This window comes from Ambystoma mexicanum, chromosome 4q (assembly GCF_040938575.1).
Source record: "Ambystoma mexicanum isolate Mex_15411 chromosome 4q, UKY_AmexF1_1, whole genome shotgun sequence".
Taxonomy (NCBI): Eukaryota; Metazoa; Chordata; class Amphibia; order Caudata; family Ambystomatidae; genus Ambystoma; species Ambystoma mexicanum.
Window position 1 is genome coordinate 52,505,735 of NC_090928.1, and position 25,944 is coordinate 52,531,678.

The 25,944-nt window shown below is 46.5% G+C and overlaps 1 protein-coding gene and 1 long non-coding RNA gene across 8 annotated transcripts in view; one reads left to right on the forward strand and one right to left on the reverse strand.

Annotated features, from left to right (window-relative positions):
* The window catches only part of LOC138467455 (zinc finger protein 436-like), a 252,005-nt gene that overhangs the window by 202,959 nt on the left and 23,102 nt on the right, over nucleotides 1–25,944 (forward strand). For 3 of the 7 annotated variants that reach the window (XM_069607462.1, XM_069607461.1, XM_069607460.1), the window contains exons 7-8: nucleotides 14,508–14,642; nucleotides 18,968–19,740. The exons of 1 other annotated variant lie outside the window; for it this stretch is intronic. In XM_069607462.1, the coding sequence (XP_069463563.1) occupies nucleotides 14,508–14,642; nucleotides 18,968–19,665 (833 nt within the window). In that variant the 3' untranslated portion in view covers nucleotides 19,666–19,740. Of the gene's footprint in view, nucleotides 1–14,507; nucleotides 14,643–18,967; nucleotides 19,741–19,769; nucleotides 19,875–25,944 lie in introns of those variants that run through there. 3 more of the 7 variants (XM_069607464.1, XM_069607463.1, XM_069607466.1) reach the window with 2 other exon arrangements.
* LOC138467457 (uncharacterized) overlaps nucleotides 1–25,944 on the reverse strand; it is a 229,747-nt gene that overhangs the window by 64,618 nt on the left and 139,185 nt on the right. Inside the window, exon 4 of the long non-coding RNA XR_011268101.1 lies at nucleotides 19,778–19,842. This is a non-coding gene — a long non-coding RNA (uncharacterized lncRNA). The remainder of the gene's footprint in view (nucleotides 1–19,777; nucleotides 19,843–25,944) is intronic.

Sequence of the window (25,944 nt, forward strand, 5' to 3'; positions counted from 1 at the left end):
ACACTTGTTCTGTGACCAAATCGTACAGTTTCTCCTCATGGTGTATGAAATGGTAGGACGATCCTATAATTTTAGCCAACCGCGCGTTGCACCCTGGAACGTGGAGTTCCATATTAAATTTGACATATAATAAATACTACGAGCTCCAAAATGCAGAAGCCTGTAGCGCTATGCAAATGCAGAAATGAATACTAAAAGTGTGCAGTGGACCTCTGATGCACTAGTCTGTATGCAGACCTGTCCACATTGGCCTCTTGGTGGCCCCCACACCTAACACCTAGTGGTGAACCCCCCACCAACCATGGAGATTCACCGGCTTGGTGGGAAGGGATGCAGGCAGCTCCAAGGGGGGGGCGCCTGGAAAATGGGAGAGTGTGATAAAAGGGAGGGCATGCTGGGGTGAAGAGGATGGCAGGAGGCAGAAGGACATTGGCCGAATACTGGGGCAAGGTGTGAGGGGCTGTCCAGAGGCAAGGCTGGATAGTGGGAGGCAGGGAAATGCTTATATGCACAGGTGTGGGGAGTAGTAGCCCTCTTTGTTTGCTGACTTGAACAGTGAAAGGTGTAGAGTCCCTGAGTAGTACTTCTGCTGCCTTTCCAGGTAAGTTTGTTCTTAAATAACTTACATTTGCTTTTGTTTCCCATTTTTCTTACTAATGGCAACTTATTCAAAAGTCACTTCCCTGGTTGGAATTGTGCTGTAGAAAGACCAGGGCATATTGCCTCTGTGATGTTTGTGTGTCCCCCCACCTACCCCCAGCCCCATTTGCCCCCCAGGAAGCTCTTTTTACCGTGACCATAAGATGGCCAGAGAGAACGCTGCCATTAGTGGACCTCTGCTGTACCAGTCTGTATGCAGACATGCCCACATTGGCCTCTCAGCCCTTGTGGATGTTTCTCCATGCCCCCCTGGGCTCTTTCATACACGCGCGCGTGCTCGCATCCATCCGCTCACCCCCTTCATGCCGCCACTGCAGTGCATGCACAGCTTTCTTCCCTCATGTTCCATATTCAGAGAAAGCTTTGATGTTTAACCTGCTGAGGTCGATAAATGAGCACCATACTCTGTTGGTAATGAGCAGTGCTCAGAAGCCTGTAGCGCTATGTAACTGCAAAAATGAATACTAAATAAAGTGTGCAGTGCGTGCGCATGCTATGCTCAGTCATGACTTATAGTTAAATAGTGGGGGTAGGGTCGCCGAAATAGCTGAGGCGTCTTTGTACAGAGGAAAGCATTAGGGGCAGGGGAGGGGGCCCTTAGGGCAGTGTCTACACACCTCAGCCATTTTACACCGGCCCAGGGCGTGGGTGAGGGGGTGCCCCCACCTTAGATCTTGTTTGATGTGGTCGAGGCTCAGTGCTGCCCGGATGAGCCATCTCCCCCAGCAGTAACATGAGGCGGGCAGGGCAAAGCGCAAAGCATGCTGATGTCAGGGAGAAGGGATAGGGTGCCTGGCGTTCCACAAGACCCTCATTCATGGGGGATCTGGGCTGGGCCGGGGGCCTCATCAGGATCAAAAGTCAGAGAGGCAGGGCACTTTTGTTGGAGGGATGATTTTCTCACACCCAGTCTATATTTACACAATAGTCTGCTTTCCTCATTTTGCAATTATCCTGCCCGTCCCCATTAAGAAATTACCCACAAATAAAACACCTCTTTGAAGAAAGCACATTAGTTTTTTTCGGTTGCTGTAAGAGGGCACTCTGCACCCCACACACGTGTAACAGCATACTACCGGGAACTCATGGAATCTCAGTCCCTGACTCTTTAAACAATGCCCCCATCCCTCTAGGCTGCTACCTCCTAAAGCGCCTTGAACATTGCCCCCTCGGCACACACACGCTGGCTGGGCATTCGGAAACCTCCACCAAGCTCTGTGAGGATCTTGCATCGGGAGAGGTTTCAATCCACTTGGGTATGTCATCAAACTGAAAAAAGAGGAATTGTTTCCATAACCTCTTACTCCACTTACCCCACTTTCCTGGTACAAGGGCAAATGCCTGCTCTCGGTAGGATTTTCTGACCGGTAGGAAAAAAAAACAGGTCAGGCTGTCATATTTTCTTACCCCGTCACTTTTTCCTACCCCTTGGTGGGTTGACCAATGCCTGCTGTCGGAAGGATTTTCTGATGGGTAGGAAAAAATGACAGGTCAGGCTGTCAGATTTTCCTACCCCGTCACTTTTTCCTACCCCTGGGTGGGTTGCCCAATGCCTGCTGTCGGTAGGATTTTCTGACGGGTAGGAAAAAATGACAGGTCAGGCTGTCAGATTTTCCTACCACGTCACTTTTTCCTACCCCTGGGTGGGTTGCCCAATGCCTGCTCTCGGCAGGATTTTCTGACGGGTAGGAAAAAATGACAGGTCAGGCTGTCAGATTTTCCTACCCCGTCACTTTTTCCTACCCATGGGTGGGTTGCCCAATACCTGCTGTCGGTAAGATTTTCTGACGGCTAGCAAAAAATGACATTACAATTCCTGTCAGATTTTCCTACCAATAGGATTTTCTGACAGATAGCAAAAAGTGACGTTACACCGGAACCAGTGGTCGAAGTGAGCGGGAGAGGTGCTCCTCTACTATTTTAAATTAAGTTTTACTGTTCCTATACTTTTATTTTAAAAAGAAACCGTTCCGGAATGGTGTTGTTTTAAAATGAAAGGGTAGGAAGAAGTTGAAACTTGCACTTTCAGTGCATTACATTGATTGTTCCCTTAAAAAGCAGGTGCATGTGTTCGGGGTTTGGAATTGTGTGTCGGAGGGGGCGTGGTGATGGAGTTTGTGGGGAGCGGGGCAGGCCAGCAGGGAAAATAGTTCCACTAATTCTTTTCATACACTTCGACCACTGGTCGGCACCTGGAAATGCCAGAAATTGCCATAAGCACTGCCAAACTCAAGTGCCAGAACGCCATACTGCAGCTCCAGCCGGGCTGTCACCGACAAAGCAGGCTACGCGGCAAGCTAGCGAGGAGCAAGCAAGCCATGAGGGACGGAAAGAATGAAACAGAGGAAAGGACGCACTGCAACAGAAGGATGAAGCTAGTTGAAGGAGCTTTTTTTCTGGTGGAGATGAAGTCACCAGAGAAATGTTACCCACTGACAAAGAGTCCGGTATTATTTATAATATATTGGGTTAATATGAGATTTATTTATTTTTACATCTAAAATACGCACAAAACGCACAGGCATCAAGGCGCTAGTTGTGAGGAGGGGACGGGAGTGGAGGGGAGAGGTGGGAGGGTGGAGGGAACAAGTGGGACAGGGAGAGAAGTAGGGGGGGGGGGTTAAAAAAAAATAAAAAGAGAAGTTCATGAGTTCATAGTCTGGAGAAAAGTATTGTTGTTCCTGAAGGGCCAGTGTGAAGGCAGAGCACAGGTGAGGAGGAAGGTTATTCCACAGGCGGAGGCAATTACTGGGAAGGTGGAACTCCCCGCTCTTGTAGGTCTGAAGCGCGGGTGGCCAGTCTGTGGCTGTAGATAGATCTTGTAGGTCTGGAGGAGCAATTTTTGTCTCCTCCAGGGAAGTAGGAATGCCTAGGCTACAGTGGAAGCTGCTTATTTTAGACTAAAAAGCCAGTGGCAGCCATTAGTGCCTTCCCAAATGCATCAGTAAAATAAACGTTGAACCATCTCTGGGAGTTGGAATATTCTTTTGGCCATCTGTGACATCTAGAATTAGCCTAGGCTGAGCAGGACTTGGCATTGGCTTTTCCCATAATGCCAATACAAATATTACATTTTCAGATTGAGATCTAGAGACTCCCTCCCCCTTAACCCAATGCCTTGCCACCAATCAGGGACGCTCCTTCATCACTCTCATGCTAGACCAAGGGAAACCATGTTTTCCCTAACAGCAACACATCCAGCTTAGGAGCCACAAAAAGGATTGCAATCGCAAAGGCTTGGTGCAAATGTGTCGAGTGCTTTAGGCTGTAAGTAAGAGCAAAAATACGTATGTTGATAACGAATGGGAACAGGCATGTTTTGGCACCCCACCCAGTGAATTTCCCCTGCTGAGAAAGCAACACAAAACTTTCTCCCCCAAAAAGTCTGGTCTCATTTTTGTCTTCTTTTTTTTTGTTTGAAGTTTCGTCTACTAACACCCATATCTGAAGAACTCCTGCTGTCAATTCTGGAACATATATGATATATATGTGTGTATATATATATATATATATATATATATATATATATATATATATATTTCTGAGGCTTGTGGAATCTGCTTAGATCACATGCTGTGCATAGGCCGACATCTAGTGGAAGCTGCAGAGTATTACAGTTTGTTTTTCGAAACTCGAAAAGGGGCGTCGAACTAGGGCGTGCCAGTAATACTATCCCTAGTGTGACGTCCACTGTACCCATGATCCCTCATGCGTGTAGGACCCTCAGATAGTTTCTTTTCCGCCATACTTGTTGGAAGCATAGTTGCTGAGTTCCCTGGCTTTTAGCCATTTATCATAATTTTATCCAAAAAATCCCTGTTCTCAAATCCCACGTCGAAGATCGCAGAAGATCGATGCCGGTACTTAGAGGACGAACAGCCGTCGAGACTACACGACGGACTTTGGGCCTAGGAAGGCCTTTGGCCTCAGCCCGGGCCTCGGAAGGCCTCTGGCCTCGGCCCTGCAAGTAGGGAGAGTGGGGGTGGACATACTCACACACACTCGTTTTTTCCTACATATACCCGCCTGCTGCCAGATATTGACATATGGAGAGTACTCCATTTAAATTCTGCCCCAAGTGCAACCGTAAATTCCCCTGGGTAGATAAACATAACACCTGTAACCTGTGTCTTCCAAGGGACCACCGCAAGGCAAATTGTAGAGCTTGGAAGCTCTTCAAAGCCAAGACACTTAAGGACCGCTTGACCAAACGTTGGGCCCACTATGCCAGGCAACTTGAGGCCATGGACGCTGGGGGTTCCTTCAGTGATGGCAGCAATGCCGCCTTATCGGACGGCGAGGGCACAGGGGTGTCATTAGGCACCCAAGCTCAAGCCCCCGACCTCGGAGGACTGTCCGGCGGGGCAGTTATGGGGACAACACCTGGCGGCAAGACCGCTACCCACACCTCTTCCTCTAAACACACTAACCCCACCCTAGATTAGACACGCGTGTCGAGGGATAGGCAGAAGAAGGCACAGAGAGAGCGGTCCGCAGAATCGTGTCCTTTGGGCGTTCCAGGTCACGGTCGCCCCATGACACACAGCAAGCATCTACGATTGCTAAGAGTGCTACATTACCTAAAGTCACAGAGGTTTGGTCGTCAGAAGACGAATCCGACCTCTACCCCCAAGCAGCACGTTCGAAGACTACTCCGGCAGTTCGTTTGACGTCTGCTTCCGAGATTCAATGTCCCTCTTCTAAGACTCCCGAATCTCGTGATCCCACCTCCGAATCTCGACGCCAGGCGTCGAAAGATTCAGGAAAGTCCAAGGGGCCAGGAAAACATTCCTCTACACATGGGAAGTGGGATAAACAACATACAAAAGCCTCTGAACACGAGGTTCAGAAGGAGAAACACCCCAAGTCCTTAGAAAAGTCCAAGGCCACTAACCCTGTCACTAGGCCAAAGATTGTCCCTCCCACTCCCCAGGATATGGAATTAGAAGAGGAACCACAGCAGGAAAGGGTAATTCCTAGTTCCAAGGAATGGAACTCTGAAGACATCGACAGAGTAATGAGGAGAATGTCTTTTTTTGTAGATTTTTATGAAAAAGATCCTAATTACTTCCAGAGCTGCTACCTCCGCCCATTCGGGATCCAAAGACCCTCAACCTCCTACTAAGAGACTCTGTACTGAGACTCCAGTTCAGGGGCTGATTTCAGACCCATTCACTATTGAACCTTACCAGCAGTATGGTGAGGATCCAGGAGTACAAATACTAGACAAGCAGGCCGGGGTAGATTATTATGGAGACGATGAGGACCAGGATGAGGAGGAGGAAGACAAGGCAGAGGCCTATAGTCTCGACTCCCCTATTCCCAAGGACCCCCCGGTGAATGACTCACCTGTTGATAATCAGCCCTTGCTAAACGAAGTTTTAGCCAAGGCTGCAGCCCATTTCCAAATAGACACTCGGGGGGCCCAAGAAGAGAGGGATTTTGCAGAGCAAATTCTGGGGGATAAAAGATCCATTGCCCAAGCCATCCCGATTCTAAATTCTATTCAACGCAGAATCGATCCTTCTCTGCTCACCTCTAATCTTACCCTGACAGTTAACCCACGAGTGGAGAAGTTATTCAGGGCCGCCTGTAACGCTCACCTGATTCCCACGGAGGCGCAGGTCTGGCTTCGAATGCTGATGCTTCTTCAATGGTGAAGCGCAGGACTCTGAAGATGGACAGGAAGGGCCCTCTACTCTGGCTTCTCCGGCTCGCAGGAATATTCCCCTGTGCGTGAAAAGGGAGTATTACCTACTGACAGAGTTATGCTCAAGCCTCCCACTCTCTTCCAACCCTCCACGATACCCTTCCACGATTCCCCGTGAAGTCTCACCTTAGGGTCTGAAAGGACGAGCTCTCCATCCTGCTTCTGACGCAGGGGCGCGTTGAACCCAGTTACTTCACTGGATTGAGGTTGGATGGGAGTTCAGGTAAGCTTGATTATACTGGTAAGGCGCTGTAAAAGTTCTGTTGCAAGTTCAAAAGTTCAAGCTTTAAATAATAATGTTCATTGTCTTTTTTAAGGTGTCCTTTGGAGACTTCTTTTCCCCATAGGGGCCGGGGTTCGGAATGCCGGAGATATGGCACCGACCCGAAGTGAAACGTGCAGTTCCAGTAAAGATCTGGTAAGTCCTAGATGAGCGCTCAGGTAATGTTTTAGCATTCGCTCATCTAATGTCTTTGTCTTTTTTCCCCATAGGGGCCGGGGTCCTGCTTGGAAGCAGCAAGACCCGAAATGAAATGGGAATGACCCAACAGGTAAGTCTTAGAAGGAAACTGAGCTTTTCCTATTCCCTTCCTTCTCTCACCTCTTATTCTTGTCTTTTTTCTCTAGGCTCTGGGAAGTGGCTGTGTATCCGGATGATCGCTGCTGAAGATGGAGGAACTCAGGAAAGGTGAGTGAAATGCAGCGCTGCAGCGATCGTAACGAAATGCTTTTAAAAATGATGTCTTCCCTTTCAGGATCGTCGGTGATGTCTCCGTGGTGCAGATTCGCTGGTAGGTCTCTTGTCTCCCTTTGCAGGTGACCCAGGATGCTGACAGGTGTGGCTGAAGTCCAGATGCAGGAGCTGACACGGTGAGCGTCCAGCTGCGAGGAGCAGAACAACGCGAAGTATGAGTTGCTGATCGGGTGTGGTTTAAATAGCTTTGGAAGAAGTTCCAAGTGTGTATCCTTCCTCCGATCAGGTATGTATCCTTCCCCGACCACACCTGGGTGGAAAGAAGTCCCACAGGTAAAGTAGTTCCTATTCAGGCCTCAAGAGGGCCTGGATGTGGCAGCATGGTCTGCATCAGGTAAGTGCACATTAAAACACTTGAACACATGTCTAGCTTTATGAGCCTGGCGCCTAAGGCGCCAGGACAGAGGTCCAACATGAGCCTGGCGCCTAAGGCGCCAGGACTGCGTCCAAAGGGCCCCAGCTTGGGCCCGCTGGCACTCCCCTGGGGGAAATGATGCCTGCCTCTGGGGTTGCTGGGTCGGACCTGGCTCCTTGGAGGTAGGCATCATGACACCGCCGACCCACTTTACATAAGGGATCAGCTAAAACCCGACTCATTAGTGGTTATGACCACCAGGAAGAGGGCGGGAACACCACTAGCTTCTTCAGAAGCTCCCCCGGACAAGGAGAGCAAGAGAATATATGGGCTAGGAAGGAAAGTGGCATCCACTTCGGCTTACCAAGCACGAATTGCTAACACCACCACTCTGCTGGCAAACTACAACTGCCATCAATGGGAACAGGTAGCTGCCCTCATTGCCTCCACACCAGAACCTCTAAAGAGCCAGTTGGCCCAGATTGCGTCGGCAGGAAGATCAGTGTCCGGATGCATTCTGAAGGGTAACTTCGATGCAGCAGACAATGCAGGGAGGCTTATTGCAGAAAAAACAGTAATCAAAAGACACGCTTGGCTGAGGCAGTCAGGGTTTAAACCTGAGACCCAAGCCATCCTCATTGACATGCCGGTGGAACCAAACGTCCTGTTTGGAAAGGCAGTGGAGGAAGCGCTTAAAACGGCTAAGGACGAATACGACACCTTGAAAGTCACTTGCCAACTAACTAATAAACACACAAACCAGCGGGGAAATAATAATTTTCGTCGCTCTCGCGGCCAAAATTCCCAGTGAAGGTCCCATTACTTTCAGAACCAAGGAACATCGTGGGGCGGCAACCAACAAGCTACCCAGGGTTTCACCAGAGATCAAAAGAGGGCCGTGGTAGGGGGAGTGGCAGCTCAGGTAGAGGCACTACGCCTCCCAACAAACAGTGACGTTCCGCTCCAGGTCCCTTCCCATGCATCCCCAGTAGGGGGGCACTTTTCCACCTTCACCCACGCATGGGAAGGGATCCCTTCGGACAGATGGGTGCTGTCCACAGTGTCAGCGGGATACTGTATCAAACTATTGGAACGCCCCTGAGACCATCCTCCAAGACAGAAAATACACTCCTTGGAGCACCAAAGAATCCTCCTCGAGGAGATCGTCATTCTTCTTGCAAAGGATGCGATAGAACTCGTCCCGGACAACCAGGTAAATAAGGGTGTTTATTCAACTTACTTCCTTATGACAAAAAAAGATCTAACGAGGCGCCCAGTATTAGACTTACGCCCTGCAAGTATGTTAAGCCTCAAAAATTTCGCATGACTACACTCCAAGAAGTAATCCCCCTACTAAGAAGAGGAGATTACATGGCAACATTGGACATGAAAGATGCCTATTTTCATATTTCCATGTTCCCAGCACACAGAAGGTTCTTGCGTTTCAAGGTAGATAGCCAGAACTACCAGTTCAAAGTGCTGCCCTTCGGTATAGCCTCGGCTCCAAGGGTATTCACCAAAGTACTGGCGGTGGTGGCTTACCTGGACGACCGGCTCATCACAGGGGAAACCCCGGTAATTTGCAGATCCAACTTTCAAAGAACAATCGACCTCCTCTTTCAATTTGGCTTCTCAATAAACGAGAAAACATCAAGCCTGGTGCCAAGCACCTCCGAACAGTTCCGAGGAGCTGTCCTAGACACCAAAGAGGGGTTGGCCTTTCCATCAGAGGAAAGAATTCGGAATCTGTTACTGCAAATTCCTCAATATCAGTCCGGTCGCCAGATAAGGGTGCGCAAAGCGATGTGTTTACTAGGCATGATGGCATCATGCATTTATTTTCCTGGTTCCCCACGCGCGCCTGCGCATCTGTCCCATGCAGGAATGGTTGGCGAAACAGTGGTCTCAGGCAAGTGGTCAGTGGGACGATCTAGTGGTCGTTTCGCCAACACTAGTACAGAGTCTTCGCTGGTGGACAAGAGAGAATCTTTCAAAGGGGAAACCCTTTTACGATCCAGAAATGCAGGCTGTAGTCACAACAGACGCGTCCCTGTCAGGGTGGGGAGCACACCTCCTTCACCACACAGCTCAGGGTCTATGGTCTCACACAGCGGCTCAGAATCACATCAACCTGCTAGAACTTCTGGCAGTCTTCAGAGCGCTTCGGGCGTTCGAACCCCACCTAACCAACCAATCAGTGCAGATCCTAACAGACAGCTCAACAGCAATGTTTTACATAAACAAACAGGGGGGCACTCGTTCGCCAAATCTGTCCAGGCTTGCCCAGAAAATTTGGATATGGGCACTCAGACGGAATATTTACCTGTCATCTCAACATGTTCCAGGGGATCTCAATTCACTAGCGGACGCTTTGAGCAGAGATCCCCTCCCAGAAGAACACAAATGGTGTCTATACGAAGAAGTCGTAGGAGACCTCTTCTCTCAGTGGGGTTTCCCCAATATAAACCTATTTGCCACAAGCGAAAACAGACAATGCCCAAAATTCGCATCCAGGTTCCCCCAGCCAGGCTCCAAGGGGAACGCTCTATGGATGAACTGGTCAGGGATGTTTGCCTACGCTTTTCCACCAACTCCTCTGATGAGGAAGGTGGTGAACAAGATACACAGGGAATCAATGACGCTCATCCTAGTTGCTCCTATGTGGGCGAGACAACCGTGGTTCCCGCACCTGCGCCAACTGGCGGTGTGCGAACCCATCAGACTCCCGTGCTGGTACAACCTACTCTCCCAGCACGGAGGACAAACGGTGCATCCTCAACCCAACTCGATGAACTTGGCAGCATGGCTCCTGAAGTCATAGAGTTTGGCCGTCTCAATTTACCACAGAGATGTATGGATATCTTAAAAGAATCAAGAAAACCTAACACAAGGCACTGTTACTTTGATAAGTGGAAAAGATTCATTATTTGGTGCCAGAATAAACAAATCAACCCAGTTGATTGCACTCCTTCCAATATTGTCACCTACATGTTCCACTTACTGGACGCAGGGTTGGTATTTAATTCACTCAAGGTACACCTGGCGGCGCTGTCAGCTTACACCACCTCCCATAACAAGGTGTCATGGTGGAAGGTGCCAGTTGTCAAAGCCTTTATGGAAGGGGTGAAGAGACTCCACCCTCCAATTTCTAACCCACCACCAGGGTGGGACCTTAATGTGGTGCTTGCTAAACTCATGGGACCCCCCTTTGAACCCATGCATAAAGCTAGTCTCAAACACCTGACTTATAAAACTGCCTTCTTAGTAGCCATTACATCCATAAGAAGGGTCAGTGAAATTCAGGTTCTGTCAGTGCAGGATCCTTTCTTTACTATATATAAGGATAAACTGGTTTTACGAACTCACCCTAGGTTCTCACCTAAGTTTATTTCCAAATTCCATGTTAACCAGTCCATTGAGCTACCGGCCTTTTTCCAAGAACCCAAAAGCTCTGCTGAGGTGAAACTACACACACTAGATGTGAGAAGAGCGGTTCTCTACTGCGTAGACAAGACCAGACCACTAAGAAAGACAGATCAACTGTTCGTCTCCGTAGCTACAGGCAGAGAAGGAGATTGCGTCTCTAAAGGTGCCATCTCTAAATGGCTAGTCAAATGTATCCAGCTGTGCTACTCCCTTTCTGAAAAGACACTGCCTTTTACGCCAAGGGCCCACTCCACAAGAGGTACTGGGGCCACTCTGGCTTTCATTGCAAATGTACCCCTTGACACCATTTGCAAAGCAGCTACATGGAGCTCTATTCACACTTTTACTCAGCACTACTGCATTGACACTCATTCCAAGACAGATACTCAAGTGGGACAAGCGGTTCTAAGACATTTGTTCGCTCATGACCCTTCTCACATCCCACCTCCTTCTTCTAACACTGCTCGCTAATCTATGCACAGCCTCAGGAGGGATACATTACTCACCGTAATCGTATTTCTGATGCTTGATGTATCTGCTTAGATTCACATGCGCCCGCCCTTCCTCCCCTCTGAGAGAAGGCGCATGGATGCTTGTAGTCTTATCTATCTATCTGCTTGAATACTCTGTACTCATGCTACTCCTCATGCTACCTCATGTCAGAAAAAAATACAATCTGAGGGTCCTACACGCGTGAGGGATCATGGGTACAGTGGACGTCACACTAGGGATAGTATTACTGGCACGCCCTAGTTCGCCACCCCTTTTCGAGTTTCGAAAAACAAACTTTAATACTCTGCAGCTTCCACTAGATGTCGGCCTATGCACAGAATGTGAATCTAAGCAGATACAAGCATCAGAAATACGATTATGGTGAGTAATGTATCCCATATATTGCAATGCAGGAAGTAAATAAGGTTTTTAAAAAAGCTGTTAATATGGAAGATTAAAATGTGAACCTATTGCCTTTTTGATGGCTGTCCCTTGCATGGAAAGATTATAAAATCCTTGAGAAAGCATACTGTGCTCTGAATGATCAAGGGTATTGATGAACTAGTTGCTGCTGAACTTTAGAATTAAAACTATTCTTAAGCATTATTCAACCTTTCAACAGTCTTTATATCTGCTATTTTAAGGATCATGCTTGTTTAAGAGACCTGCATCATAAATGTAACAGTCCCTACTGATGACCCCTTCAGACATGAAACAATTTTCTGGGCTCTTTACGGTTGGCTGAGAAAATAGGCACTGCCATGTGTCCTGGTATCAATGACTGCAGAAAAGGCACAGTAGCAAATTCTTAGATGTGCACATTCAAATGCAGTCCTCTACCCTTTTTGCACATTTGACCAAATGAAAGGGCATTTCTGTGCATTTTAAAGTGCATCCTGTATCCAGAAACAGGGTGCACTTTAAGATGCATGGAAATAAGTCACCCCCATGCGCCTGTTTGTGATAGGGCACAGGAGGATCATGGCACGGTCAATCCTGATCTTGTTATGCATTAATTTTAAGTGGAAAATCACTCGTTTGAACTGCTGCTGTCCGACTTGCATATCCATCCCTCAAGCAGGGATTGAAATGCGCTTTTATGTTTTTGTTTGCATTTGCTGTGAAATGTATCACCAGCACCTGCATCGGTGCTCGGAGCCTGCCATACATTAGTGTCATACTGCCCTGGGCATCATGCAAGTTGCATAGTAGATCTGGCTAGGGTATTTGTCAGGCTGATGGAAGCGGCTGCTGTGCATACTCGGTCTAGTGGCTCACGCACGCGGTGCGGCTTGTCTGCAAACCTGTGTCGGCTTGGTGGTCGGCTCTTGTGGGTGGTCCTTCAGCTGTGCTGTCCTGCATATGCTGTCCTCCTGCTGGGCCTGTACGTTGTCTCCCGGTTCCCGGTTTTGGCTGTATTTAGCCTCTTTGAAGTTGCTCTGCGAGGAGAAACGCTGATGTGCTGTCCTGCGTATGCTGTCCCCCTGCTGTGTCCAGTGAGGCCATTACACTGTCTTCCGGCTCTGGCTGTATTTAGCCTCCTTCCTTTTGTTTCCATCCTGGGTTTGAAGTGCTGGTATGAAAGGGGTCGTTTGACAGGCTGATGGCAGTGAGAGTATCCTAAGGTACTGCTTGGTCTCGTCGTCTGGCATGTTGCATTAGTAGCACTAGCCACTAATCCTGTTTTTAGGTACTTATGTGACTAGCCAAGTGGTCTCTCTGCATAGCTAGCTTTATTGGCAATTGGCAATCTTTCAGGAGTATCTTTTGCTTCTTTTCCCCTTTGCTCAGACAAGCAGCAAGTGTGCTGCATTTTTGCCGTGAGCTGTGGGTGGGGCCACATACTTTCCACTCAGGGGAGTCGTTCTTGTGTCTTTGTCAGCTCGCATTTCTTCAGATGTGTGTATTACTACATCTAGTTTATCACCCAGCTCTTCACCATGTTCTCCATTGCCTTGTGCAGGGTGTTTTAAGAATGTCTTGGAAATGAGCGTTAAAAGGAGACCAAAATTAAGAGGGATGAGATCTTCAGATGAGGAAGTTGTAGCGTCCTACTATGTTTCTGATTTTTCAGAAATGCTGTCATGTTCATAGAAACCCAAGGAACTGCCTCAAAGCATATATACCACTGAAGGACTTTCTAGGCCGTCCATAAAAATAATTATGAAATCTAGGGATTCCGGTGAAAACATCTGTAATCGGGCTGAGCCGGGGAGTCATTTACCTGCAGTATTATATTTAGAGACTGATCAGTTACAGTACTCTGCCATGGAGGTTAACATGTCGTTTATCAGAGGTCACAACATCAATGAAGAATAACTTAATGCAACCTCCTATAGTCCCCATGGATCAGCATACCCTCAAAAAGTGTAGCATGGCCCAACTTGACCATGCAGACAATCTGAAAGAATTCTTGCAATGGGTCGAGTCCTTTGGAGAGGGTATGGGTGAGCTACCAAAGATGTTGGCAGATAAATGCTGTCAGACCAACTCAATATCATTAAGAAGCATACCTGAGTTGAGTAGCGAAACTGGATGGGAGGGGCAAGGGAAGGATGTTTCTTCAATCCAAGCTCCTACCGTGGCCCTAGCTCATGCCTGTCCGGTATAGAAACAGTCAAGAATGGCAAATGCTTTAGGCACACCGGGTAGTTGTCCACCTCCCCTGCAAAGCGTAGCTAAAATCATTAGCTCAAAACAAAATACTGCTATATCAACTCACATGCTCAAGGATATTCGAGGAAGGCATGGAATAGACGGAAGCGCATTGTGAACACTTTAACAGAAACTACCCCCTCGCTAAGCTATTGTTTGCCCTCCAATCCAGATGCCAGACGTTACATGGATGCTCGTCTAACGCCTTTGGACACTGCAGGGCTTCAGTATGGACTGTGTATTTTTAAATGTGTGTACTGCAAGATTATTTATGTATATTGTATTATGTTTTTATATTGGACTGTGTATATTTGTATGTGAGTTTTGGTTTACGGACTTTAGATCCATATAAACTGCTAAAACTGACTAAGATAAAAACAAATGCCATTGATTGTAAACAGAAAAAACAAGTGAACTGATACTGGATAAGTGAAATTGTGTTATCGCCAACGTAGGGAAGCCGGAGAGGAGGAAGCCAACAGATGCGTTGAGGAACAAAGTGTTAGCAAGGCTAAACCATAAAGTCGGGCCAGGGTATATAAGACGGCAACATATAAACAAGGACGGTATTGTTGTAGGCTGCAGGAAAGGTAACCTCCCTATGTTTCTCAGCATCTGTGAGTGGTTGGCCAAGGGGTCATTTGAATCGAATTTGAATATTGTGCTGGATGACCTGTAGTTGTCTCAATTCAGCTAACGGTGGGGGTTAAAAAATTGTATTGGATGACCTATTGTATTTGAACACTATGGTTGATCATGTTGGAGACATATAGCTAATTTAGAATGAATTATCTAGCTATTTATGTCATTCTTTTAATGTTCCTTAAATTCTTTATGCCACAATATACTTTTTTTAATTCTTTTTTCTCTCCATAATTATTGAGGATGTATAGCAATTAATTGCCTGTTAGTTTTGAAGTATTTTTAGGGCCTGTAGTTTGTTTTTTTATATGTTTGTTTGTTTGTGTGTTTGTTTGTTTATTTATAGGGCGCCAGAAAACCCTTGGGTAGCTGGACGCGCAGAATAACAAGCATACTTAGAACTTGATTACAGTGTTATCACATGTTGGTATTATATGTTATATACAGTAATTACATTACATACATTCTTTACTTTACATTTAGGTACATATTATAAGCAGGAGATGCAGTGTGTCCATTTACATGATAGAGTGGGTGGGTATCAATACACAATGCACAAAGTCTCAGGTTTTAAAGGTCATTGCAACGGAGCCAGGTGCGGGTATGGTGCCTGAAGCTGTTGTAGGACTGATCCCGTCTTAGTTCCACTGGTAGGGCATTCCAGTACTGAGCTGCTTGCACAGGGAAGCTATTGCCTCCTGTTTTTTTTTTTAGCCGGAATCTTGGGGTTTGGAGGCAGAAAGAGTTGGCTGTTCTGGTTGGTCATGAAGAGGTTTTTCTTATTATTCTAACCCTGAGGTATGGGGGGGGCAGCATTGTTCAGGCATTTGAATGTTAGTGTGACAATTTTGAAGGTGATCCTATCGCCGATTTTTAGCCAGTTGTAGTTTCTACGCGCATTTGAAATGTGCTCTCTGACTGGGAGGTTCAAGGCCGTTCTGAGCGCGTTGTTTTGCAGGGTTTGGAGTTTATTGATGTGTTTGTTAGCGCCTACATATAGTGCGTTGCAGTAATCCAGTTTTGAGAGGATCACTGCATTGGCTAGGATAATGCAACTAGCTGGTGAGAGGAAGGGTCTGCATGCTTTAATGAGTTTAAAATAAAAAAAAATAAAAAAAAAAAAATCTGTTACGTGTAAATTGGAGAGGAGCCGTTGAATCTGAGGTGAAGAGGTGCGCTTCTGGAATTGCATTATACATATCTATAATCAGCAGGATGCTTTACATTGGATGCGGAGTACTGGAAGTCCTGAATTTGGATTGGATTGGCTATTGATTTGCCTTAGAGTTCGGCAATCACATTTCACTTGTTGAGGACGGCAGGAGTATTCGCAGGGATCCTGGTTCTGTGTACGTCGTGCACAGACAGATGCACAGACAGAGACTCTATTTTCTTTGACAACATTCCCACTGTGAGATATTTTTGCTCCTGAAGAAGGGGATAGTCCCCGAAACGCGTAGAGCTTGAAGCTGCAGTTCAAAATTGGGAGCTTATTTTTTTGTCTGGTTTGATTTGTTTTTCATGCTGGCCATATTGGAAGTCAGTTGATAGCTTTTTTCTGTACTTTTATGAAGATATTTTGTTACCTATGTTCTGAATTGACAATTCTTTCTATATATAAAAGTGCAAATGTTATGAAATTTGACTGATTTATTTCAGCTTGTAAGGTGTGCAGGGGACGGGAGTGTCTTTAAGTTTAGACACTTTTTGTTTTATGTTTAACACATGCTCCAGTGTCAGGGCGTGTATTCCTCCCCAGCACCCAGAATTGTAATAAAATCTCTCTAAATAGTTATTTAGTTTTTGAGTAATTAGGTGTGCTCTGATAGATACTTCTTTTTGCTTTAATGAGTTTGCCAGTGTAGGCCGTGGATGAGGCCAGGGAGTTCACTTGTTTCTTTAAGGATAAGGTCGAGTCCAAGTAGAAACCAAGGGTCTTCACCTCTTTGGCAACGGGGATTATATTGCCGTCGATATTGAAGGAGCTGTAGTTGGAATCAAGTTTTTTTAAGTTGTTAGGTGAGCCTAGAATGAGGATCTGTTTTTTTGTCATTCAGGCAGAGGCCATAGGTTGCCATCCATGCCTGAATGAGGGTGTACATTTTATTTACTAATGCTGTATCCATAGCGAAATTGCCCGAAAGGGGGATGAGGATCTGGGTGTCGTCTGCATAATTTGTGTAGGTGACGCCCAGTCTGTTCAATTTGTCGAATAGAGGTTTAGTAAAGATATTGTACATCGTTGGCGAGACACAGGAACCCTGGGGGACTCATGTTGTCTGGATAGGGTCTGCAGAGTCTAAGGTGGAGAAGACTTGCATACTTCTATTGTCGTGAAAGGATTGAACCCAGGCTATAGCTTCACTTGAGAAGTGGGTGGCTGACGCTAGGTCCAGGGTTTGTTTTTTTAGCAGGGGGAGAACCCAGGACTCTTTTAAACTGCTTGGGACTGTGCTAGATGAGAAGGAGGCGTTGATAAGTTTGGTAACGAACGGGGCTAGGTCTCTGGCGGCATTCTTAATTATCTGGGCCGGGCAGTGATCACCTTTGCAGTTTGACGGTTTAAGCGAGGCAATGATTTTTTCAGTTTCGTGAGTAGAGATTTTAGCGAATTTGAAAGGTGTTAAGCTAGGATTGGGAGTAGTCGTAGGTTTGGGCGCACTGGGGGTTTCGATGATAGGGAGCAAGGCTTTTTTTAGGGCAATTTTGGATTGTAGAGTTTTCACTTTATTTGTGAGGGCGTTTTGGATATTGGTACACCATTGCTTGTCTTTGGGTACATTATCGGGTGGTGGTATGGGAGATTCAAGTTCTCGCAGGATTGCAAATAATTCCTTTGTATTAGAGCATGCGTTGGAGATTCTGTCGTTGTAGACGTCTTTTTTAGCTTGAATGATAGTTTTCTTGTAGTTGGTAGCGAATCGTTTGAGTTTAAGTTTGTTTTCAGCTGTGGGGGTGTGACGAAATACAGTTTCAAGCTTCCTTTTTCCAATCTTAGTTCTTTTAGCTGGGGGGTGAACCAAGTATTGAGGTGGGATTGTTGTTTACTTTTACAGTTCTTCAATGGGGCAACAGTGTCCATGGCTATGACCATGGTGTTGTTGTATATTTTGACCATGGTATCTGGGTCAAAATCTGTTGGCAGGGCATTGATGGTTGGTAGGAGTAGGGGTAAGATATTGTCAGGTGTGAGATTTTTTTTGGCTCTAGTGAGCACCAATGGTGCCATTATTTTTTTCTGTCCTGAGCATCTTGTTGAATGTTAGGTGGAAGTTAATGAGGAAGTGGTCAGTCCACGGCTGGGGTGTAATTTTAGTGATAGTAGTAGGGCAGTTGGGGGTGGCTACCCAGTCTAGTATTCTCCCTTTATCATGGGTGGGGGTGAGAACTTTATTTTGAGTGAGTCCGTGTCCCTCAAGCATGGTGGCAATAGCTTGCGCTTGTTTGTCATCTGGGTCATTAAGACCTAAGTTAAGATCACCAAGGATCATTGTCTGGGATTACTTTTTTGTGTTGCCCGCTAAGAGGCTGGATAATTCCTCTTCGAATAGGCCTAGGGGTCCTGGTGGCCTATAAATGAGATAGATAGTTAGGGTTTGGCATGGGGATATTGGTAATTTAGCGGTCAGGAGTTCGCAGGATTTTAGGGTGGGCGGTGGTGTTAATCTTACATTTAGGTTGGATTTGGAGATGATGGCTAAGCCGCCGCCTCTGGCATTCTGGCGGTCTAGTCTTAGTAATTGATACTCCTTGGGTATTGCTAGGGAAAGGGCTGTACCTGCTGCGTCATGTAGCCAAGTTTCTATGACTGCTTGGATGTCGAGGTTATCTAATGTATGTAATGTGTTTGTTTTTGCTTTGCTTTTGTATAATGTTATTTGTTGTGTGACGTGTTTGTTTCTCTCTTTGTTTAGCACCCGATTGCACATGGGCCTAAGGGGATTTATAAATGGTTAAATAAATACATAGATAAATAAATATCAAATGGGGTTCCCTAGCATATCTTTTGCCACACTGTCCCTAACAAATGTTCAGGTCACCATTGTGCCTAAGGTAATTTGCACATTTCTACAAAGAACGTAAATTAAAAAGTATATCACCTGCCTTTTTTCATTTGCGTTCATTTTTAAAACTCTCTTCCATAATCGTTATTAAATATATATACATATATATATATATATATATATCTCCATTCATATTGATAGCTCTAAGGGAAAATGTTCTCTAGTTACTTGTCCCGTGCTAAGGACTTTCTTTCATTTCAATCAAATAGGTGAAGAAAGCAACGAAAGAAAAGAGATAGATGAAGATCCTAGAAAGTGCTGTGAAAAGGCTCCACCATCTGAAGTTTTAGCAGGGAAAAGCAGCATATTGGTTCCTCAGACCACTCAGTGGGAAACAAACTCAAGAAGCCCAGTTTTGTCAGAAGGTTATCAGGAAGTGAAAGAGGAGAACCCTGCTGGATGTGAAATCGGGTTCAGCAATTTGGCACATTTTGATTCACTACAGGAATGCCCCACCGTGAGAAGATCAGATAGACATAATGAATGTGAGAGTACGCTAAATAATTCACATTTTCTGGAAGATGTTCCAAACACAAAGCAACATCGAGGCACGTACACATGCACTGAATGTAAGAAAAGCTTCAGTTTCCAGAAAACATTGATTAGACATATAAGAACACATTTAACGCAGAGGTCCTATGCATGTTCTGAATGTGGGAAAATCTTCTCTCAAAAAAGCAATCTTAACACACACCGTAGAACGCATTCGCGTGAAAGACCTTATGTGTGTTCTTTCTGTCACAAGAATTTTATTCGGAAAGATTATCTAGAAGGACACATAAGAATGCACACTGGGGAAAGACCATATACATGTAGTAAATGTGGTAAAAGGTTTGTTAGGAAAAGTCATCTTAATAAACATGAGAGGAAATGTGCTCGTACCACAATATATATGACAACAATTTAAGAAAAGGTAGCAATTTAAGATAAACCTGGAAAACCACATGTACAATGAACAATAAAATAAGAACTATTGCAGCAATGACGTATGGATTATTATGCATTTTACAGAGACCTACTTAAAAATGGAGAATGCATTCAACGATTGATCAGATGATTGAAGCATAATGTACCAAGTGGTTTCCTGTAAGTAAAGAAAATATTTAAGCCATACAATGAATGTTATTCCGCTAAGACTCTGAGACAGAGTTGCACTTCACTTTTGAATGTTATATGAGCTTATGATACAAGGGTAATGCATTACTCATACACATATTTACTGCAAAAGTTCCTCTGCGGTTGTTGATTTTCCACTAGAAAGACAGTTAAGATTCTTAGCATTTGGGCATCCAACAGATCTGCACGAAAGTTTACATAAAGTTTGTGCAATCATCTCTAAATTCTTATTTGAACATATTTCTATTGTATTAAGCCCTCCTACAGATTCCTTATCTTTTGAAAGAGCTCTTGGTGCTTTATGGATCTGCAACTGTTTTTAAACAGACATCAGAAGCATAGGTGCACCTCCATGACTTTCTTCAATTTGGTGCCATGGGTGCCACTAGCACGCAATTTAACATGGCTAGTAAATGTCTGGAACTGCATATGCCCTCTACCTCAATTCTTTTTTTCCTGTGAACCACAGGCACTGCTTTGGGAACCTGTCACTCTGTTTCACCAAATACATTCATATGTCTGCCTTAATGTCTTTGGGGTTGAAGCCTTGGAAACATTGCATGTGGCAGATCTCAGTGATGATTCACACAAGCCCTGTGTTTAGTACTTGGACATGGATCGTAGCAATGATGCCAGTTGTTCAGCCAGGCAATGTACCCTAAGGCCTTAAGGCAGCAGCTTGGGAAGGTGTTCACTGCGGGGAGAGCCGTTGTTAGTCCTACCTGCACCAGCATAGGTTTGTTAGTTACGTAGACGTTACAGACAGGAGGGGACTGCACTCTGCTTTAAGGGTATATTTTAAATGAGAACAAAACGTATAGAATATTATGTGTTTTTCAAGGGGGTGCAGATCGTAAAAATAGGACTAGCTTCCAAAGTCCCAAACTAACAATGACATCTACAAACGTCTGAGCAGAACTTGTTCAGAACTTGACCTACACTCTTCCCAGATTTGGACGAAATGGGAATGTAGGAATCCTGGTTCCCGGAGTAGAAGGACCTAGGTGGTGAGCTTTATGATATGATAAGTCATTTATAACGCGCCTGTACACAAGTGTTTCTAGGTGCGACAAGACAAGGGGGGGCAGAGGGAGGACAACAAAAAAGATCTTACTAGGCCTTGGTTCATTCAAATCATGCAAGTGCGAGAATGAGAAGTGCAAAGGGAAGGGGTGGAGAAGTGCCAGGGAGAGGGACAGGAAACAGGGCAGCAATGCTCAGAGTAAGTGCAGCACGGCTCTGGGTAAGTGCAAGGAGGCAAGGGACTGTAGGGGTTACAGTTTCAGCCTCTAAGTGCGTGGACGCCAAGAGGCAGTGCAGGGGTGACTGATCAAGAGAGAGCCTGGTACCCCGTGAGACACTGAGGGTGGTCAAGCAACCGTTCGGTCAGCAGGGGAGGGAAAGAGGGGGGGAGAGGGAAGGGGGAGAGAGAGTGGGAGAGAAAAAGAGAGAGAGAGAGAGAGAGAGAGAGAGAGAGAGAGAGAGAGAGAGAGAGAAAGGAAAGTTTTGAGCTGTTTGCAGAACTTCAGGTGGTCTGCCTTAGGTTTGAGAGGAGCAAGGAGGCCATTCCAGAGGGAGGCACCTGCAGAGGAGAGAGATCTACCCCCCACTTTCTGCCTGGAGAAGCGTCTGACCCTTAGAGTGTTAGAGGCAGCTGAGCGAAGGTTGCGAGAATGAAGGTATTTAGGAAGACAGCGTTGCATGTAGTGCGGGCCCCAGCCCCAGAAAGCCTTGTGGACAATGCAAAGGGTCTTGAACTTGATTCTTGCTGCTACCTGGAGCCAGTGAAGGGATTTCAGGGCTGGAGAGATACAGTACCTGGGCTTGAGGCCAAGGATGAGTCTTGCAGTCCTGTTCTGTATTAGTTGCAGAGTGTGGAGAGCAGGGCAAGGCAGATTGAGAAAGAGGCTGTTACAGTAGTCCAGCCTAGAAAGAACCAGGGCTCTGGAGACGGTGAGCTTCTGGGGCAAGGTGAGAAAGGGAAGAGTACCTTTGAGGAGGTGCAACTGGTAGTGGGATCTCTTGGCAACATCCAAGATGTGCATAGAGAAAGAGAGAGTGGAGTGGAAGATGCCACCAAGGTTTTTTGCCTCACAGGTAGGTGAAGGGAGAGGGCCCAGGGAGGGCGGCCAGAGTGAGAGATGGAAAGCCGGAGCAGGAGTCCCAATGAGAAGGATCTCCCTCTTACTGGCAGTAAGGCAGAGATCGTTGGAGACGCACCAGTCCTTAATCGCGGATAGACAGTCAGAAATGAGCTAGAGGAGAGGAGGCTGAGCGGAGCCTGAAGGAGAGCTGAGTGTCATCCGCATAACACAGAAAGTTAGAGAAGAAGGTGGAGATCAGGTAGGCCAAAAGGGGCCAATTAGAGATTGAAAAACCAGGGTGAGAGGATAGAGCCCTGGGGGACGCCACAGGTGGAGAGACAGGTGCAGGAGAGAAAGGAACCAAGTTGGACCTGGAAGGGGCGGTCCAAGGGGAAGGAGGTCAACCACTTCAGGGCCTGATCCGTGATGTCAGAGTCAAAGGCAGAGGAAAGATCAAGGCATATGAGGAGAGATGGAGTGCTGGAATCAAGGTTATCGAGCAGATCTTCACGGGTGTTAAGGAGAGCAGTTTCTGTGCCTCTGGCAGCTTTGAAGCCAGGCTCATGTTCATGGAGACAAGCAACAGATTCAGTGTGAAGAGTAAGCTGGGAGATGGCCTGTGATATAGTGCTTCTTATGTAAATATGTATATAGAGAGGATGCTAAGTGAGGTCATGGTGATGTAGTTAACAATTTAAATGGAGTCTTATGGATTAAAGGGCATTCCAGTGAGAGCCGTTGAGCCTAGAGTAAAGGGAGATGCTGCGCTGTGGGTCTGTTGCATTGTTACTGAAATAAACTACCATAAAAAGTATTTTCCCATGTCGCCCTATGTTCCTACAGCCAGCTTTTCCAGGAGTTTGCGCAGGAAAGGGGTGATAGAGATCGGGCAATAGTTTGCCAGACAGGTACGATCGGCAGACAGCTTCTTGAGGGGAGGGGGGCAACAATGGGGTTCTTGAGGAGAGAGGCGAAAGTTACAGTGGCCAAAGAGTGATTACAGAAATCAGCCAAAGCTGTAGCGAGGGTGTCAATATGGTCCTTGATGGTTCTGGAGGAGCAGGGGAACACCTGTTTAGACAACACATTCATATATCGGACTTGTCTTGAAACTTCGTCAGATATTGTCAGAGAGAAAGAGGAGAAAGGAGGAGGAGAAAGGAGGAGGGGATGGAGCATTGGCCAAAGGGGCGGGGGTGAGAGCAGAAGGGGAGATAGAGGACAGGATGTCCTGAGTTATTGTGGTGAAGTGAGAGGCCAGAGCCATACAGAGGGACTGGAAGGGAACAGGAGAGGTAGAGACTGCAGCAGGATTGGCCAGTTCCTTGCAGATTTTAAAGAGTTTGACCGTGTTGTAATAAGTCGCAGAGACGTGGGCTTGAATGTTGGCTCTCTTGTTCGACAGGACAAAGAGTCTGTGTCGCCTTTGGAGCAGGCGGCAGGCCAGTTTGTCAAAGGATGCGTCCAAAGCCCTCCACTTCCTCTAAGCCACCATGCACTTGCATTTCATGAAGGCGAGTTCGGAGTCATACCAAGAGTTGCACTTGGAGGTAGGCTTCAGCCGAATTCTCATGAAAGGGGCAAGGATGTTCAGAGTGTTGGAGAAAGAAAGATACAGATTAGAGAGTGCTGTGTCAAAGTGTGAGTCAGCTGCAGGAGTAGGAGGAGCTGAGAAAGTAGAGGCAAAGGCATCCACTGACGCATGCTTCATGGGCCGAATGACCACGAAGGTAGGTGACAGTGGTGGGCTGGGCTTTGCCTGAGGGAAAGAGAGTTTCAGGTGAGAGGAAAGTAGAAAGTGGTCAGTCCAACATAGAGGAGTGGTGAGAGGGTTATAGAGGGGGATGTCTGAGGAGATGAGAACATCCAACGTATGCCCTCCAGAGTGTGTCGGACCAGAGGGCAGAATGGAGAGCGAGAACGTGTCGCAGAGGTCGCAGAAAAGCCCAGCGGAGGGATTGGAAGCATCCAGGTGGATGCAGAGGTTGCAGAGGAGAAGAAATTGAGAGCTAGCGGCAAGGAGAAAAGAGGAGAGGTCAGCCCACTCAGAGAGGAAGAGGGCAACCTGGCTAGGTGGCCTGTAGATGGTGGCCACAGTCAGAAAGAGGCCAGGAGAGATCGAGAGTCTGTATACCAATCATTCTTGAGGACACTTGTGTATAGGCCTTGAAACGCTTGTTGCCATATCATATAATTCAAAGGAGGAGTAGGTCTGCCAGCAATAACAGAAGCAGGGAGCCACTCAGGAAAGATCTGAGCTACTCCACCTCCGGGTCGGTTGGTTCTGGACTCGGAGAGGATCTTGTTGCCGTCAGGGAGGAGAGTGTCAAAACTTGTGACAGAGCTGGCCGTGAACCATGTCTCGGTAAGAGCGTGGAAAAAAAGGGGGCACCTGGCCTTTCCCTGATCGTTCCAGGTTCTACAAGATATATATAAACAATTGGTCAGGGAGATCCCGGACAGAACCACATTGAAAAACACACTGGCCGTTCAGTAGTCTTTTACAAACACAAAATTATGTTTTTGTGTATTTATGCAAATAAGTTCATAAGCATGACATACCATGAAAACATATAGTGAACCTTAAACATTCATAACAAAGAAACAAACAGAACTGCAATTGGTACATTTTTCAATCGTCGGGTGCTTTGTTAAATATAAAACCTTGTTTTTTTAAACAGGGTTACAGTGAAACAATTAAAGAGTTAAACGTGGGGTGTTTTCTGCCACGTTGGCATAAAAAGACAAACAAGAGTCGACACAATGGTGTTTCGGCTTATTGCATTTTGGGTAGCTCCAATCTAACGGCCTTCATCAGGATTTGAATTGTGATGTAGGTTCCTCACAACCTGTGGTATGGTTCTACAACAAATGAAAAGAGTGTCTTGGAGTGCCGTTAACGGGACATAGATGAATTAAAAGCTCTGAGTAGCAAAAAAGACCAATCTTAGGAGGGATTGGAAAAACTCACTTACCGTGCTTGGAGGAGTGGAAGTAGGCCAAGAAGGCCTTCCACCGAGTGCCACCATTAATGGGAGAGGAAGCGATAGGAGAGAGAGCCAAGACGATATGAAGATTCCATAGGTCTGGCGAGGGGACGACAAAGAGAATGTCGGTGAGCGTCTGTCTGGAGGAAGGCCTGATGTAGGTATCAACGATAGGAAGGCCTGGGTTGGAGACCCGGATGTCCCTCTTGAACGTCTTCCTTCCTGACTAAGTGAGAGGGATAGGAGATAGAGCAGCAGTTAGAGAAGATGGGAGAAACAGAGAGCACCATTGAGGGTGCGAAGGAGGAAGGTGGGAGGAGAAGGGCACGAGAGAATTGTTAAATGTTAAAGGTATTTGTACCGCGCACCGTCACCAACGGAATTGGTCCCCAGGCGCTCTGGCGGATCTGTAAATGATAAGGGGGGATTGGTTAGTAGGGTGAAGAGGGAGTAGGATAGTGAGAGGAGTGGTGTTCTGTTGGCAGCTTCAACTCGGTGTACACCGGGTGCTGACCTTTGGTGCGGGTATTGGATCGGTGTCAGTCCGCGTGTGCTGTTGCTCCGGCGTATGTGTTGTTGCAGTGTTGTGAAGTGCGTGCGGCTTGTTGTGCGAGAGATGGTTGCGTGAGTTTTTTGAGTGAGATAAGTATGCAGAGTTTGAGCTTATATTGGTTAGTGGGTTACATGACCTTTAGCATGGTGACATTCACAGAGAGAGATGCATAGCCCAGTGCCACACAACACAGGATGCAGTGAGGGGGGGTCGCTTACAAATGAGAGGGGAAGACACAGGAGGAGAGATACAAGTGAACTCACAGCCGTACAACGGCACCCTTTACAGGGTGTGGGACCAATGGAGTGGGAGTGATCCTAATGGGCAATAGTAAACAGTACCACAGTTACCACGATGTAAATCACCCAGTGGAAAAAAGGACTTGTTTTTTAAACACAGCAGCAATGTAAAACACCCAGATTCAACTTTACTAAAATGGGAAAAAA